The sequence below is a fragment of the Spea bombifrons genome, chromosome 10 (assembly GCF_027358695.1).
Source record: "Spea bombifrons isolate aSpeBom1 chromosome 10, aSpeBom1.2.pri, whole genome shotgun sequence".
NCBI lineage: Eukaryota > Metazoa > Chordata > Amphibia > Anura > Pelobatidae > Spea > Spea bombifrons.
Window position 1 is genome coordinate 3,227,956 of NC_071096.1, and position 16,573 is coordinate 3,244,528.

The following is a 16,573-nucleotide window of genomic DNA, read 5'->3' on the forward strand; positions in this document are numbered from 1 at the left end:
GACTCACATAGCCTGCAATACTGTTAGCATATCAATTATTTATAATCATCTATTGCTATAGCTGAATACTCTTTTCTTTGATTTATAGACCCAACCCCTCCAGGCTCCATACCCTCTCTTTCCCCTGGAACAAACAATGTTTCATTGTCCTGGGGAGACCCAATAGAAATGACCAACGCGGAGAAGTCTTTTAATGTAACTTATAGGAATTCTTCAGGGGCATGGAGTGTCTCAAGTAACGTGTCAAACATTACCCTTCAGAATCTCAGATCTGGGACAAAGTACACTATTTCTGTAGTAACAGTTGGAGCCCAGAAGTATCAGAGTTCTGCTGTCAGCACAGATGTTTACACAAGTAGGTACCTGATTTCTGTATGTTCTGTAATGGATTCCCCTGTTATATGAGATTCCAATCGTTTCCATTGTTGGGTTCCGTTATGATTTTATTCTTCACCCATTTAGAGTATTTATAATATTTCAAATTAAACCAATTTATAAATGCTAATGTTTACAAACCTCTCTCTCTCTCTCTGTCCAGAGAAATAATAGTAAGACCGGTAGTTGTATATTCTTATAGAATGTATTTTTTAGGATTTATTCTGATAACTTTTTACTTTCTTACTTTAGCCCCGATGCCTGTAAGAAATCTCAGGGCCATAAATGCGACTTCAGGTTATGTTTTTCTGATTTGGGATACCCCTGATGAGTATAACAGTGATTACTCCTACCGAGTACAAACCAAGTCATCGTCCGGGAACCTGATCAATGAAACAACCGTAAGATCTGAACTATATAATGTAACAAATCTAGTTGCCGGGGAAACGTATACATTCACCGTATTTACAAGAGCGGGCGATAACATAACCGAGAGTCAGCCGGCCTCGTATACGACCTGCACCGGTGAGTGTGAATCATTATTACAGAAAGTTAATGTTTACAGATAAATGATGATTTGATATGAATTATATGTGCAACAAAATTATTTAATTATATAAAAAAAAGCTACTTAATAGGATAATATAAATTATATTATAGAGCATCTTTATTTGGAGTTATTTTGTAGAATGGATCTGTAGCAACAGCATAAGATGTATGTTCATAAAATGAAATAATTCTTGTATTTGGTTTAACTTCTTTTTATTTCCTTCAGTTCCAGGAGTTTCTCAGAATATCATCGTGAAAAACAACAATTCTATCAATTCCCTTTTGGTGACCTGGATAGAACCACCAGGGAAAGTGAGTTATTACAATGTTACTCTGAGAGGAGTCGTCAATCAAACAACCCAAACTAATTCTACCCGAGTGAATTTCACCGACTTACTCCCGGGCAGAGAATACTCGGTCACTATACAGACAGTGAGCGGGACCTGCAGCCGGACGTCAGATCCAGTGAAGGAGGCCACGTGTGAGTATAATGGACTCACATAGCCTGCAATACTGTTAGCATATCAATTATTTATAATCATCTATTTCTATAGCTGAATATTCTTTTCTTTGATTTATAGACCCGACCCCTCCAGGCTCCATAACCGCTCTTTCCACTGGAACAAACAATGTTTCATTGTCCTGGGGAGACCCAATAGAAATGACCAACGCGGAGAAGTCTTTTAATGTAACTTATAGGAATTCTTCAGGGGCATGGAGTGTCTCAAGTAACGTGTCAAACATCAACCTCCAGAATCTCAGATCTGGGACTAATTACACTATTTCTGTAGTAACAGTTGGTGCCCAGAAATATCAGAGTTCTCCTGTCAGTGAAGACGTCTGCACGGGTAAGTTTCCTTTATATGCCTCATTTTGGGCACCTGTTAAACCACAAATGGAATATAGAAACTCCCGCATAAACACGATTTCAGCTGTAAATTGCATCATTAAAGGTTTAATGTTTTGTGACTTCTCTTCACATCACAACTATCCTACTGTAACTTCAGCCGGAGATTTTTTTTTTTTAAAAATGTGTCCAGTTTTAATAAGGGTTAGATGAGTCCAACTCCCCCCAAACCAGATCCTTGGAGCAAACCATGGAATGTCCCAGGTATGATTACCAAACTCATGTTTTTCTAATAAATCCCCCACTCGCCACAATCCCTTCTAAACCTTTTCTTGAGAAGATAATAAATAACGTTTAAAAAAATTAATATTTATTTATTTATTAAAAGAGATTTATATAATTTATTAATTAATGATTTATTATTATTGTTATTAATCATTTGTTATAAATTATGTATTATTTTATATATGATTATTTATTGTTTTTGTATAACACTGTTTTTCCTTTTTTTCCCCCAGTTCCCGCAGCTGTTCTTTCCTTTAGTTGTGCTGCTTTTTTTGGACAGGCTTCCCTCTCATTGAAGTGGACATGTCCTGACACCTTGTTCACTAACTTTGGTCTGACGCTAACTAGTCAAGGGTCATTCAGAGAACTAAATATCTCTAGGAACTGCAGTGCTGGGTCACCAGAATTTAATGTCACAGATTTAATGTTTTTTACTGAATACTCCATAAGTATCACCACGTTGGCCTGCAAGAAAGCAAGTGATGCTAAAATTTCTTCTTGTCAGACTTCAATAGGAAGTAAGTTTCTATAATTTGATGAATGTGCGGAATAATAATTTTAAGATTAATGCACCTTGATGTAGGGTGCGTGTTCCTCTTATTATATATTATATACTCTCTGGCCGTATAACTAATCCCGTCCTTATAACCCGTTATATCCCTGTATATTCCTCATATTATATATTATATACTCTCTGGCCGTATAACTAATCCCGTCCATATAACCCGTTATATCCCTGTATATTCCTCATATTATATATTATATACTCTCCGGCCGTATAACTAATCCCGTCCTTATAACCCGTTATATCCCTGTATATTCCTCATATTATATATTATATACTCTCCGGCCGTATAACTAATCCCGTCCTTATAACCCGTTATATCCTGTATATTCCTCATATTATATATTATATACTCTCCATCCCGTATAACTAATCCCGTCCTTATAACCCGTTATATCCCTGTATATTCCTCATATTATATATTATATACTCTCCGGCCGTATAACTGATCCCGTCCTTATAACCCGTTATAACCTGTATATTCCTCATATTATATATTATATACTCTCCGGCTGTATAACTAATCCCGTCCTTATAATCCGTTATATCCTGTATATTCCTCATATTATATATTATATACTCCCCCCCCCGTATAACTAATCCCGTCCTTATAACCCGTTATATCCCTGTATATTCCTCATATTATATATTATATACTCTCCATCCCGTATAACTAATCCCGTCCTTATAACCCGTTATATCCCTGTATATTCCTCATATTATATATTATATACTCTCCGGCCGTATAACTAATCCCGTCCTTATAACCCGTTATATCCTGTATATTCCTCATATTATATACTCTCTGGCCGTATAACTAATCCCGTCCTTATAACCCGTTACATCCTGTATATTCCTCATATTATATATTATATACTCTCCGGCCGTATAACTAATCCCGTCCTTATAACCCGTTATATCCCTGTATATTCCTCATATTATATATTATATACTCTCCCCCCGTATAACTAATCCCGTCCTTATAACCCGTTACATCCTGTATATTCCTCATATTATATATTATATACTCCCCCCCGTATAACTAATCCCGTCCTTATAACCCGTTATATCCCTGTATATTCCTCATATTATATATTATATACTCTCCGGCCGTATAACTAATCCCGTCCTTATAACCCGTTATATCCCTGTATATTCCTCATATTATATATTATATACTCTCCCCCGTATAACTAATCCCGTCCTTATAACCCGTTATATCCCTGTATATTCCTCATATTATATATTATATACTCTCCGGCCGTATAACTAATCCCATCCTTATAACCTGTTATATCCCTGTATATTCCTCATATTATATATTATATACTCTCCCCCGTATAACTAATCCCGTCGTTATAACCCGTTATATCCCTGTATATTCCTCATATTATATATTATATACTCTCCCCCGTATAACTAATCCCGTCCTTATAACTCGTTATATCCCTGTAAATTCCTCATATTATATATTATATACTCTCCGGCCGTATAACTAATCCCGTCCTTATAACCAGTTATATCCCTGTATATTCCTCATATTATATATTATATACTCTCCGGCCGTATAACTAATCCCATCCTTATAACCCGTTATATCCTGTATATTCCTCATATTAAAATTCCTTTTTTCCAGGCCTGAATGGATGCCCATTTTGTGTCTAAACGTAGAGATGTTTAATAAAAAAGTTCCTTCAATAAATTCCTAATAAATGAATAAATTAAGTTTCAATCTATTGATTCAAGTCAAATGTAGGGACTGTAAGCAGGGCTATGTGAATGGTTGGCACTATATAATAATAACAATGATTGAATGACTATATTATTATTACTACTAACAACAATAATATATTAATAATAATAATACATTTAGTGCTGTTTAAGGTGTTAAACCTAATACAGATCCATACAGTAATGCTGTATCTTTATCAATGTAGGACCGCCAGATATAAATACGCAGATTATAGAGCTGGCCGGACCCTCTTTATATGATCAATTCGATATTACATTCCGTGAATTTAATGACTCAAATGGACGCATAGTAGCTTACGCTGTCATCGTCACTGTGGGAATTAATGGTAAGATGTCACACTTTTATTTATCTATTGATTTGTTTTGCATTTTATATCTAAATATAGGTGTGGCCATTGTAAATATTTGAAAGATGTATCCCTCTGGTTGCTATGGTGACTAGAATGCTTTGTACCAAATTCACTTTTTTTATAAATAGCTCTTATTGTGCCCAAAAGGAATAGCCAAGATGAGCCTATTTCATTTTTAATATTTTAATAACTAGTGTAGTGTATTTATTTGTAAATATCGATTACTGTCTAGATTAAGATATTAATGTGTAATCTCCAGACACACGTCAGTGTTAACAAATTCCGTTGCCATTTCATCTTATCTTGTTTTACTTCGATGTGCGGAACCAACATGTTGATTAACTCTGTTAGTGTTTTTTCCACTTTCGCAGTTACCGGCCAAAAACCTCGTCCAGGTATACTCTCCAAGACATATTCTGATCATAAAACCGGGTCCACAAACACGTATGTCACACGTATCGTGAATACCACACAGAGGACAACGAGTGGAAATGGTCTAATAACAGTGCGGGTCGGAGACGGGTCTTCCACACGTGCCTATACTAATGGACCTCTGGCACCATTAACATCTTACTGGTAATTCCAAAGCACAGTAGATCTGTTCAAAGGTTTGGGGTCACTTAGAAATTTCCTTGTTTTTGAAAGAAATGCACATTTTATCCATTAAAATAACATGAAATGAATCAGAAATCCAGCGCAGACGGGGTTAATGTTGTTAATGACTATTGTGGCTGCCAACAGCTGATTTTTAATAGAATCTCTTCATAGGCGTACAAAGGCCCTTTATCACTCCCATCACTCCTGTGTTCCAACGGCCCTTTATCACTCCCATCACTCCTGTGTTCCAATGGCCCTTTATCACTCCCATCACTCCTGTGTTCCAACGGCCCTTTATCACTCCCATCACTCCTGTGTTCCAATGGCCCTTTATGACTCCCATCACTCCTGTGTTCCAATGGCCCTTTATCACTCCCATCACTCCTGTGTTCCAACGGCCCTTTGTCACTCCCATCACTCCTGTGTTCCAATGGCACGTTGTGTTCGGTCATCCAAGTTTATGTTTAAAAGGCTAATTGATGGTTACCCTTTTGCAATTATAGCCAGAAATGTATGTGTTTTACATAAAAACAGCTCTTTATCATTTCTTTCCAACGTATAACCTTTTCTCCATAGTCCTATGTAAATCACCCGTGATAATCAAATTTTAAACGTTTCAGACTGATTCAGCGATGAAATCATTCTGTTTGATTCTGTGTGTCAGTGAACGTGGCAGGCATTCCTGTTTGGTCATAGCATGTAAATGTAATTACAAGGCAGAGTTTGGCAGGCTAATAATTTAATTGCAATGTTCACTACCAGATACAGTGACCCTTTATCACATCCTCTGTACATTCTGTACATTAAGTCATCAGGAGCCCTGTCCTTTTTTTTTTTAATTTGAAAGTTTTTGTTAGTCACCTTTTCATGTTGATGTTTTTTGAATATCTATTCCAGGATCAGTATTGCTGGGTTTACGGCCATTAACGACGGCATGATTATGGAAGATCAGTCCTTACTATCCTATTGTCCATATTCATCCGAATTTAAGACACCTGAGAATACAGGTATCCATCTTGTTTTACTATATTGCCCTTCATGTTTAAGTCCTTTTGACACTAGACCCTAGAATTTTGAACATATTTAACCAAATGTACCAATTAGAAACGGGGTCAGGTCTTTATCATTATTCAGAAGTTCCTCTGCGTCTTCATTTTACCCAGTGAAATGGGTTCATACTGGCTGTGACCCAATTCAAAATGGAGGACCGTAGAAGAAAGATGCCAAAATACAGACGCAGCATTTGAGAAAGTATATTGTTACCTACAGCAAATGCATCTAAAGATAAGCAAATTGTTACTGTGAGCCGGTAAAGTTAGAAGCTATAAATATGAATCAGGGTCAACAAAGAAGACCATGGTAATTCAGATAAAGAGTTTGGAGTGGAATCTAGAAGTCTTTGAGACCTTTGACAGAAAGGAAAATGTTTGGTCAATTAGATGTCAGAATGTTTAAGAATACACTCCACGGGTTTCCCCAGAGCAAGAATAATAGGAACATGCGCTTGTGGGTTGTAGACACACAAGTTGAGTCGTTCATGGCTGACCCATTATGTATGTCCATCAGGTGTTATCATAGGTGCCGTGGTGGGATGTATCCTTGGAGTAGCTGCTATCAGTATCATGGGATCTTTTATCTGGTGGAAAAGAAGGTAAGACTCTTCATATCATTCACTCATCTATCCCATTATACACAAAAACCTATGCCCTTCACCTTTCTGAAGACACGTTCTTTTTAAAGGCAGTGTATAGATCAAGAGTAACCAATGGGTTATTATTAACTTTTATTGTATATATCATAACAATTTGACTAACAGAAACAACAGGTAAGGAGGGTGATGCTCAATGGCGTTAGGGTGTATTACACAATAGGTAAAAGTGCCACTGTTAGGTCAAGACAGCCGCACTAGTATCGCAGGAGAGGGACTAGGAAAGGTGAGCTAAAGAAGAGAGCTAATATGTAATGTTGTAAGGGTCCTTAAAGAAGTGGGTCTTGGTCTTGAGGGATTTTTTGAAGGACTGAAGACAGGGAGAAGGGAATTCCAGAGGATAGGCATGAGGGCATGGAGAAGAGCCTCGGTGGGATTAAATAGTCGAATAGCATGGACCTCAAATGAGGAGAACGAAAATGATGGACTAGAGGGAATGGGTTAAAAAAGTTCAAGTTGGGGAGAGTAGGATGCCTACTCCACCACCCTTTCTTTCATCAGGTCTGGGAGTGTGAGTGAGGTGGATGCCGCCATAGGAGAGAGCAGCAGGAGAGGCTGGAGACCTTTAGTGGTATTTTTCTGTACCTGTTAAACAGGAAATATTTATGTTATATGAGTGACTGAGGCCAGCAGGGGGCAGTATCACCGCATCAACAATTGTAATTCTCAATCCGAAGCCTTCCATTTCACTTGATGTATGGTTTCTCACTCTGCCGTCCGAGTCAATATATTAAAAACTGAGTGTGAGACCCGTACTCGGACTGAGTAGCTTCTCCATAGAGATCTTCCTTGGCGCTGAAAGCTCAGTTGCTCAAGAGGTTAACCCTTTGTTATCACCCAAGCACTAGTCGAGACTTAGTGTAGGGTGCAAACAGAACTAACTTTATTAGACACACATACAGGTATTTATACACAGCAAACGCAATTCACATTCCAGCAAGGGGAATACACCAACAAACAATACATCAGGAAGATAGAATTATCCCCCCTGACTCTGGGACCCCCTATGGATAAATGCCACTCCTGGTCCACCCAAAGGGGCTCGCCCACAACCAGAGTGTCGTTTGAAACCTCAGGGTCCCCACTGTCTCCAGTGGCCCCGAGTGACACCTCTTTAAAGATTTACCGAGTGCAGATGGAAAAGCACCCAGCGATTGAATCCATTTCCCCCGGGTGGAAAAAGGTACAATTCCCGGGGATCCCTGTGGAGCTCCTCCACATGAAAGCTGTCACCCGAAAAGACTTTCCAAAAAGAGCCCTCTCCCAAACTCAAACCTACCCCATGCGTCCTCAGGCTCAAGGGGTTACAATGACACTAAAGTATTTCTACCCCTTTACGCCTAATGCATGGAACTGGCACGGTATACATTTGGCCTCGACTAGTTTGCTCACATTTTGATTTGTGCTTTTAAAGATAAAAATTTCAAGATGTATACTGGATTTTAGAAAGCAACTATCGGAATGTTTCTGCTAATTACTCAACATTCCGGTAGTTTCTACAGTGAGTAGTTTCTTCTGTTGAGCGCTAACTCTTTATAAGTATGGCCAGATTTGTCTGATTTGTCTAAATTAATATTTATTACAGACAAGGAGGAAAGAAGAAACGTGACTTCTTTGAGAACAAAATGAAGTGAGTTTTTGAAAATGTTATGTTAATATTTAAATATCTATTGACAAAAATTGGATTTGGGAAATAAAGATAAATTAGTTTTTCTTTTTAATATTATACCACATTATATATATATATATATATACATATATATATAGTGGTTGTGGCAGCACCATGAGATTTCTGAGGGAAAAACAACCCATCTGGCTTGTCTGGTGTCTGTAGATGAGTGTTTAATAATACTTCTACTACGTTTATATATATATATATACAATCAATTATAAAAAAAAAAAAAGGAAAATTGTAATTAATTAATTAATTAATTCAAAAATATTTTTCAGAAATGTTGCATATATTTTACGGAATTGTATATTGATTCATCACTCATCTTTTTGTATTTTTTCTTTTGTTTTCTCCATATAGAGATGTGAAAAAGTAAGTACCGTTAATATTTCCATCCAACCAACTCCATTTAATAGTTTGGTTTGAAAGTGATTCTAAACGGCTCCTGTTGTTTAATAACAGGTCGCAGTCGATAAGGTGCGTCAGCTTTGCCTCCCACTTCGCTAAGCAGCAGGCGGATATGAATCTAGGCTTTAGCAGAGACTACGAGGTAAGTGCGAGCTTTCGATAATGGAGGTAGTGACGTAATACAAGATTCTGCCCCCTGCCCCTTCCAACTGCACCTTCATTAACACATTAACACTCTCACTCTATCCCACACAAATTCATTCTAAAGCACAAACTCACTCTATCCCATGTACAAGGATGAATGCCATACACTTTCATACTCACTTTATTCCACATACACTCACTCTAACACACACTCACTCAATCCTACACACATGATTCAGCTTTTGGTAGAGAAAGTTCTTGTCAGGTGGGTAATAGTACTGATGATTTGTTTTAACGAGGGGATGTGGAGGGATAAAATATCGTAGACTCTGGGTTTTGTTTCTTAGATATCCAGGCATAATTGTTCTAATTTTTTCCTGAATTTAGCGCCTTGCATCTGTTGGGGTCACTCAATCCAAAACGGCAGCTGAAGATCCCGAAAATAGGAGAAAGAACCGATATACCAATGTTTTGCCATGTAAGTCATCTTATACGATTTAACCCAAACGTTCCATGGACTGGAATGGCTTTTGTGTTCGGAAATGGAATTTGTTTCCGCTTGTTTGTATCCTGAATATCTTCGTAAAGCGTTGAGTATAATTTTTCTTTTTTCTCGATTTTTTTATTTCATTTTTTTGTTCAGACGACGTATCTCGTGTTAAACTTTCCATTAAGGACAACCCGACAGACGATTACATCAACGCGAACTACATTCCTGTAAGTGGTCTTTCGAATCTCGATCATTTTTAATTTCGATAAAAGTGAGAGATTTATCTCTTAAAGGGCCACTGCTTCTTTTTCAGGGGTACAGGTCAGATAAAGAGTTCATCGCAGCACAGGGACCTTTGCCGCACACAGTGAATGATTTCTGGAGGATGATTTGGGAAAAGAACATACGTACCATTGTTATTGTAACGAAATGCGTGGAATCTGGAAAGGTACCCAGTTTTATTGTAATAACATCCCGAAAGTGGCTATATCAGGGTCTCCGTTCTGATAACATCTTATTACAGTATAATACCTTTTACCACACTAGCTCATTGAGAAGAAGAACACAACGTTTCGATATCTCAGCGGCCAGAAGGCGCCATCTCAGAGGCTTCCAAAGCCTTCCTGACTATATCTTCAAATAATGTCCACAGACTCTACTTAGATGTCCATCGTTAAGGCTTGCTGTCTCTTTCATGAATTGAATTACCAGCCCTTCTTCATACTCCTGTTGTGGATGCGATATCGCTACTACGGACGTGGCGGTTATTTGTGTTGGGTTTTTTTGGGGGTCTCCAAAAACCTGACAAATAGGCGGCACTGTTTGCTATCGTCTCTATAATGTGACCGTCACTGTCTGGAAAGCGTGTTTATGCTTTGGCTCAATTGCCATTTCTCGTGTCTTCCTGTCTGGGAAGTATAAAAAAGTCACCCACGTTGTATCGGGATTCATAATGCCCCCAGTTGGCCTTTCAAAGTTAGTCTGAGAAACAATAAAAGATACTGTGTTGCATTTGATATTGAAAGTCTTAATTTTTCCATATTTTAGGTAAAATGTGAGGAGTATTGGCCTACAGGACGAGCAGCGCATTTCGACAAATTAGTAGTATCTTTGAAAGGAGAAAGTGTCTTCCCTGAATGGACGATCCGAAATTTCACAGTGACAAATGTGAGTATTCTTGGGTCCAGAAAGTGGTTTAATGAGTAATTTTATAATAAAACCGGCTCTTTATCGTGTAAATCATTCATTGAATTAACCCGTGAGGGTTAAATTTGGCACCAGTAATCCTAATACTTTTAAGCCTGGAATACTTGGGGTGTGATCATAGGATGTGAAGATCATAGGATGGAGAGAATAAAGGATCATTGAGTTAAATATATTGAAATATGTTAATGTAATGTGCGACGGCACATATCCAGCCGCCGGCCGCATTTACGTCACCAAGTGCCCGCATGCCTTAAAGCACCAAGAGTCCCGCCATGTTATCCCCATCAAGAGAAAAGCTCCATGGGGGATATCGTGTTATAGTGCTGTCCTTTGTATAATATATATATATTATAATATATCCCTTCTTTGATTCCGATTTTTTTTTTTTTGTAACTTTGTAGAAGACCAACAAAGAAATTCAAGTGCGTCAATTTCATTTTACTGCCTGGCCGGACCACGGCGTTCCGAAGACAGCAAATATTCTGATAAGCTTTAGGAACATCGTCTGCGACTACACAAAACTCATCCCCGACTCTCCGATACTGGTGCACTGCAGGTACCGAGGCGTTCTGTGCAGCTCGCGCTTCTTACATTTTACATTTTTTCTGGTCATATGTAACGAATCAAGGCTCATTATAATGTCTTATTAGCATATACACACTATACCGTTCAAAAGTCTGCGGTCACTAAGAAGTAAGCACTTTAATATGCATTAAACCTGTTTAAAGCAGCCAATCAGTGGCAGGAAAGTGTTCCTATTAAAATGAATGGGAGCTCTTACTGTGCATGCATAGGGGGTCTTGTTAGACCCACCCCAGAACCATTGCATATTCACCGGCAGTGAATATACCCCATGGGCTGGTTGGGGAGGAGGCAAAGGCATATGGGGACATTGGGCAGAATCCCTCCATATAGAGAAACCACGTGAACATTTAAAGGGAATTCCCAGATGCAATAAAGTGGATGCGATTCTCTGAATGTTTAAGCAACGCTTCCTGTGTTTTTATTGCAGTAAAGGTATAATTGGCTCGTATCACGTGGCGTCTGTTATTGTAACACAATGTTTGCGATTTCTTTGAAAGCCGTAGTGACACAAAGATTTTATTACAGACGTAAAGGAAAATCAGTAGTTCCTTCGCGTGAAACATTCCTTTTTAGGATTTCATTACCCTTTTAACCCATTTTTCAATCTGCCGCAGTGCTGGGGTCGGCAGGACGGGTACTTTCATTGCACTCGATCGCGTAATAAGACAAATTGAAGCCGAGGACAAGTTAGACATTTTTGGAGCTGTATATGATCTTCGAATGCATCGCGTACTGATGGTTCAGACCGAGGTAAGCGCATGGGGCATGGTGACCTAAATGTTGGTTAATAGACGCATTCAGCCATAAAATCACCCATTACATCTGATGATTGGTGTACCAGGCCAGTCTCTCCTTCAGTTATATTTGTATTATGGGATGAAGCGATGTAGGCTTCTGCCTGTGAAGACATTGGCCGCGTTCAATCTGTGACCTCCACAAGCAATCCATGAAACAATTCATATTCTGAATCCCTTTGAAGCCCCTGCTGCGGGCAGATCTCATAATGTCAAGTTCAATAGAACCCACTAAAAACATGGAAGGACGCAGGTTCTGTTCAGTTCAGTCAACGTCTTCAAGGTGGGCATCGACACCCCGTCGAGCTTTCCAACTTGACGATTTGGCAAAATCTGAAATAAATCCATGAAAAATGTAACACAAAAACTCTCCTAAAAATAGTAATTTGTATTTATCTATCACTAGTAAAGGTCTAGGTGTCCGCTAACGGTATTTTGATTATTCCTTTTATAGAGTCAGTACATCTTCCTGAATCAATGTGCGTTGGATTTTATCAAAGCCAAAGAAGACAAACCGGACCTTATTTACCAAAACACCGCAGAAATTTATGAAAATATTTACCCGTCTCTTGGGGTCTTAAGAACAAACATTTGATGAGAGAGCCGCTTGATGATCTGACCTCATGCAGGAATAACTCTCGAGGAACTGCTACAATGTTTCTGGCATCCCAAGACATATCTGAAGAAAAGGAAAAGCACTTTCAAGGACTACTTGTTAAAAAAAAAGTTTTCAAAAAAATACTTTATTTCTAATAATTTAATGTATGGAATGGTGTAAATTTATTTTTTTCTAGAATCTGCTGGTAGGATGGACTGTATCTTATTATATTATTTCGGGAAAGGGAAATATTTTATCGGACTGCGTCACATTGAAATGACATTGAACCAAAAGTGATTTTTTTCTAATTGTTATTGCACATTTTTTTCATGGGCGGATTTCAGAAAGTTTACATGATATTGGAATATGTTTTAAAGGAAAGTTCTGCTGTTTCTAGAAATGTACATTAATGAAAGGTTAGAGCTTCAGCACAAAATTTCCTCTAAAATTAAGGAGAATTACCTAAAAAAGAAAATGAAATATTTTTTTGGGATCCAATAATCAGAATTGGAATATTATTATTTTTATTTATTGGCGCTATAAGCTTGGCGTCTTCTTTTTATTGGAAAGGTCTAACGAGGCAGCTTTTGAGATCCTACTTGAAACCTGATATCCGGAACACTGAATAATTTATACAACTTGAAACTCTGTTTATTAAATACTTTAAATTCAATATCATCGCAAAAAGAAGAGCTAGATTTTTATATGTTTGATGGTAAAAAGTGAAGCTGCCGTCAGCTACAAAAAAAATGGCTTCCAGGGACCTGATTTTCCACATTCTGGGTAGAAAATTAATACAACTCTTAGAAAACAGATGACCAGACAGCACTGAACATTTTACCAATTAAATCATATTGTTTGACAATATTTTTCTTTTTTTTAATGTTTTCTCCTATAAACAGAAAACGCCTTAATTTTTACCAAAAACACCTTTAATTATGCCCAAAACTTGGTGCTCCTACAATGTCACGTTACATGGAATTTTTCAGAAATATTAACAAAAATGTTACTTTCTGAAATCCCAAAATGAAGGTCAAAATGTACCGATAGAACTGATTGCAAGACTATCTATTTTTCTTAGACTATTATCATTGTATCAAAATAGTGTATTTTTACAGAATAGTTTATATTTGTATTTTGGGAATTTTACTATCTAGAATCTATATTATTTTCTTCTTGGGTTTACCCAACGACATTCTCTTAAATTGGCTAATTAAATTATGATTATTTTAAACAGATTATTTGATTGTATTATATATTTAATGTTATTTTTGCAATACTCAGGGTCTTTTTGCACTGAAAAAGTAACCTGTGAAGGACTTAGCGGACTGTGTATATGTGTAAATAGAAACAAAGAGACTTTCTTGCACTTTGAAATGTACAATTTAGCAAAACAGGACCAAACGGTAAGGAATTTTGTGTCAGAAGTTAGCTTTTTTAATATTGAGTTGTTTCTTGGTGACCTTGCGTATGATTTTATAAGTTATATAATAGGCTCACGTGGGAAAAATAAATTAAAATATGCTGTCTTAAAAAATTATATATATATATGTATTCCAGTGTATGTTTTGGGAAGTTTTCCAAATCGGGGTAAGTTTCCTGAATTTCCATTCAGTTTAATTCATATCATAAAAAAGAAGCTTTAGTAACCTGAAGGCTGTGAACAATCCTGAGCCTCTTTTCCTCAAATATTTGACTCAAGTATCAAAAGGAAGAAATAAATCATAATTCACAAAAAAAGTTTCCATTTAACCCCAAATTCTCAATAACCGAATTGCCAGAGATTTCATAGAATTTTGAAAACATTTAAATATTGGTTTGTGATGCGTTTTGAGACGTTTAGAACCATAGAATACGGCCGACCATTTAAAATACTAAGAATAATCAAATACGGAGGCAATTGTACCAATTTGGCCTTCATGCTGCATTGTAGAGGTAAAGAAAATACATTTTCAGCTTTTACGGTGATTTAGGATTCCAGATTCACCCACATTTAATTTTTTTATGTTATTTTTCCAAATACAATAATATATTTCTTGTTGGCTGCTTTTATTATACAGTTTGTGTTTTCTGTGCGTTTTCAATGTGAAAATATGTGAATCATCTATTTTGTTGATTTAGTATTTTTGGAAGGAAATGATTTACGGGACCAAATAATTCATACAATTTTATTTTTATTTTTTGAAAAGCTAAAGAAAATGTAATAAAAAGAGAGACAAACCGGTTAATTATAATGGAAATTCCAAATATCACGTTCTGTTTAAACAAATTGTTTATTTTATCCTTTTTTTCTATCATCTCCAATAAAATTCATTGAAAAATCTTAGATTTACATTTTTGGATAAAATTTTGAGTAGGATTTTTTAAAGAAAAAATAACTTTTTTGTTGTTGTGTACTTGGTGCATGGGGGAGTAATTACCCCCCAAAAATATTTGAATTAAAGGGATTTTAATAAATACAAATGGATTCAATGTTGGGATTTGGAATCTGAACACACAAATATCATTTTATTAAAGATTCTGCCCGCGTTCCGTGCCTTTTATCTGTGTGGAAATAAATATATTGTTTCGCTATGAACACCGATGGTTAAAGTTTATCCTTAAAATAAAGATAAGCATTTTTTAAAACATTTTTAGTCTTTGGGGTTCTTTTTGTCCAAAATATTTTAGCTTCTGATATTGCTTTGGGATTCCGTATTTTATCGGGATGCGTCTCCATTCCATGCCCTGTGTTTCCTGCGTGTATGTCACAAGGGGCGGAGTCAGCATTGACAGTATTGAATAAGTTGAGAGTGAGAGAGGAATTAGGCGGGGAGTGGGTGTGGCTTAACGCTGCTCCCTGTGCCTAATAAGGAGGAGAATGACCCGGAGACCCAGGGAATCCGCGCTTCATCTCTGAGACTCCGAGTCAAACCCAGAGAATGGTTATGTTCACATCATGGCCCGTGTGAATCTTCCGGAAGCAAAGAGATTTTTTGCGGTCCTCGGGGCTTCTGTGCTTCTTATGGGGGGGTCTACAGTACTTTAGGAATGTTGGCCCAAAAATACCCTCAAGTAAAAAAAAAAAGAACTTTTGATCCATCGCTGCTAGCGATGTTCTTAAATCTTGCAGCCACCAGTCCCATTTTTTTACCAGTAGCCCAGTTTAAAAAAACCCTATAATTTGATTAATATGCAGCGACCTCCTGGGCATTCCTTTTGTAGGAAACATCAAAAAAGAATTTATGCAGAAATGCCACAATTTGAACATAATTGCAATGCAATCGGTTTAAAAATACCGCAGGTTTCGTTAAAGGCCACTAACGCAAAGTGTCGTTTCTGAAATGACAAACGGCGCCGCACGTCCCTCGCCGCTGATTTATTAACCTGATTATCGTACAGAACTCCCTGCCTCGCGTCTCTCCCCGATAAATCAGCGAGAATTCCTACCCTGGGAAAAGTGGATTAAAACCCAGAAACATTCATCTCTCCCCGGCTCTCATTCCGCGTCTCTAACAGCCCGGCAGGGAAAGCGTGGGGAGGAAGAATGACCCCTTTCGGCGAATGACGGCTTCAGAGGCTTTAATAGGCTGCTGCATCGCTCCTTTTTTTTTTTTTTTTCTTGGCTGACTTCCATAACCACCACCAGATAGGAAAATGATGAAAAGC

At 37.4% G+C, this 16,573-nt stretch overlaps 1 protein-coding gene across 1 annotated transcript in view; it reads left to right on the forward strand.

The window, feature by feature from the left end:
* LOC128467564 (titin-like) overlaps window positions 1-13,615 on the forward strand; it is a 45,409-nt gene extending 31,794 nt beyond the window's left edge. Inside the window, exons 34-52 of the mRNA XM_053449226.1 lie at window positions 89-355; window positions 628-900; window positions 1,151-1,405; window positions 1,506-1,958; window positions 2,290-2,574; window positions 4,559-4,699; window positions 5,095-5,299; window positions 6,218-6,327; window positions 6,887-6,971; window positions 8,614-8,658; window positions 8,979-9,004; window positions 9,117-9,250; window positions 9,640-9,730; window positions 9,896-9,969; window positions 10,056-10,190; window positions 10,790-10,909; window positions 11,350-11,504; window positions 12,148-12,283; window positions 12,782-13,615. Of these exons, the coding sequence (XP_053305201.1) occupies window positions 89-355; window positions 628-900; window positions 1,151-1,405; window positions 1,506-1,958; window positions 2,290-2,574; window positions 4,559-4,699; window positions 5,095-5,299; window positions 6,218-6,327; window positions 6,887-6,971; window positions 8,614-8,658; window positions 8,979-9,004; window positions 9,117-9,250; window positions 9,640-9,730; window positions 9,896-9,969; window positions 10,056-10,190; window positions 10,790-10,909; window positions 11,350-11,504; window positions 12,148-12,283; window positions 12,782-12,922 (3,131 nt within the window). The 3' untranslated portion in view covers window positions 12,923-13,615. The remainder of the gene's footprint in view (window positions 1-88; window positions 356-627; window positions 901-1,150; window positions 1,406-1,505; window positions 1,959-2,289; window positions 2,575-4,558; window positions 4,700-5,094; window positions 5,300-6,217; window positions 6,328-6,886; window positions 6,972-8,613; window positions 8,659-8,978; window positions 9,005-9,116; window positions 9,251-9,639; window positions 9,731-9,895; window positions 9,970-10,055; window positions 10,191-10,789; window positions 10,910-11,349; window positions 11,505-12,147; window positions 12,284-12,781) is intronic.
* Window positions 13,616-16,573: the final 2,958 nt, after the last annotated feature.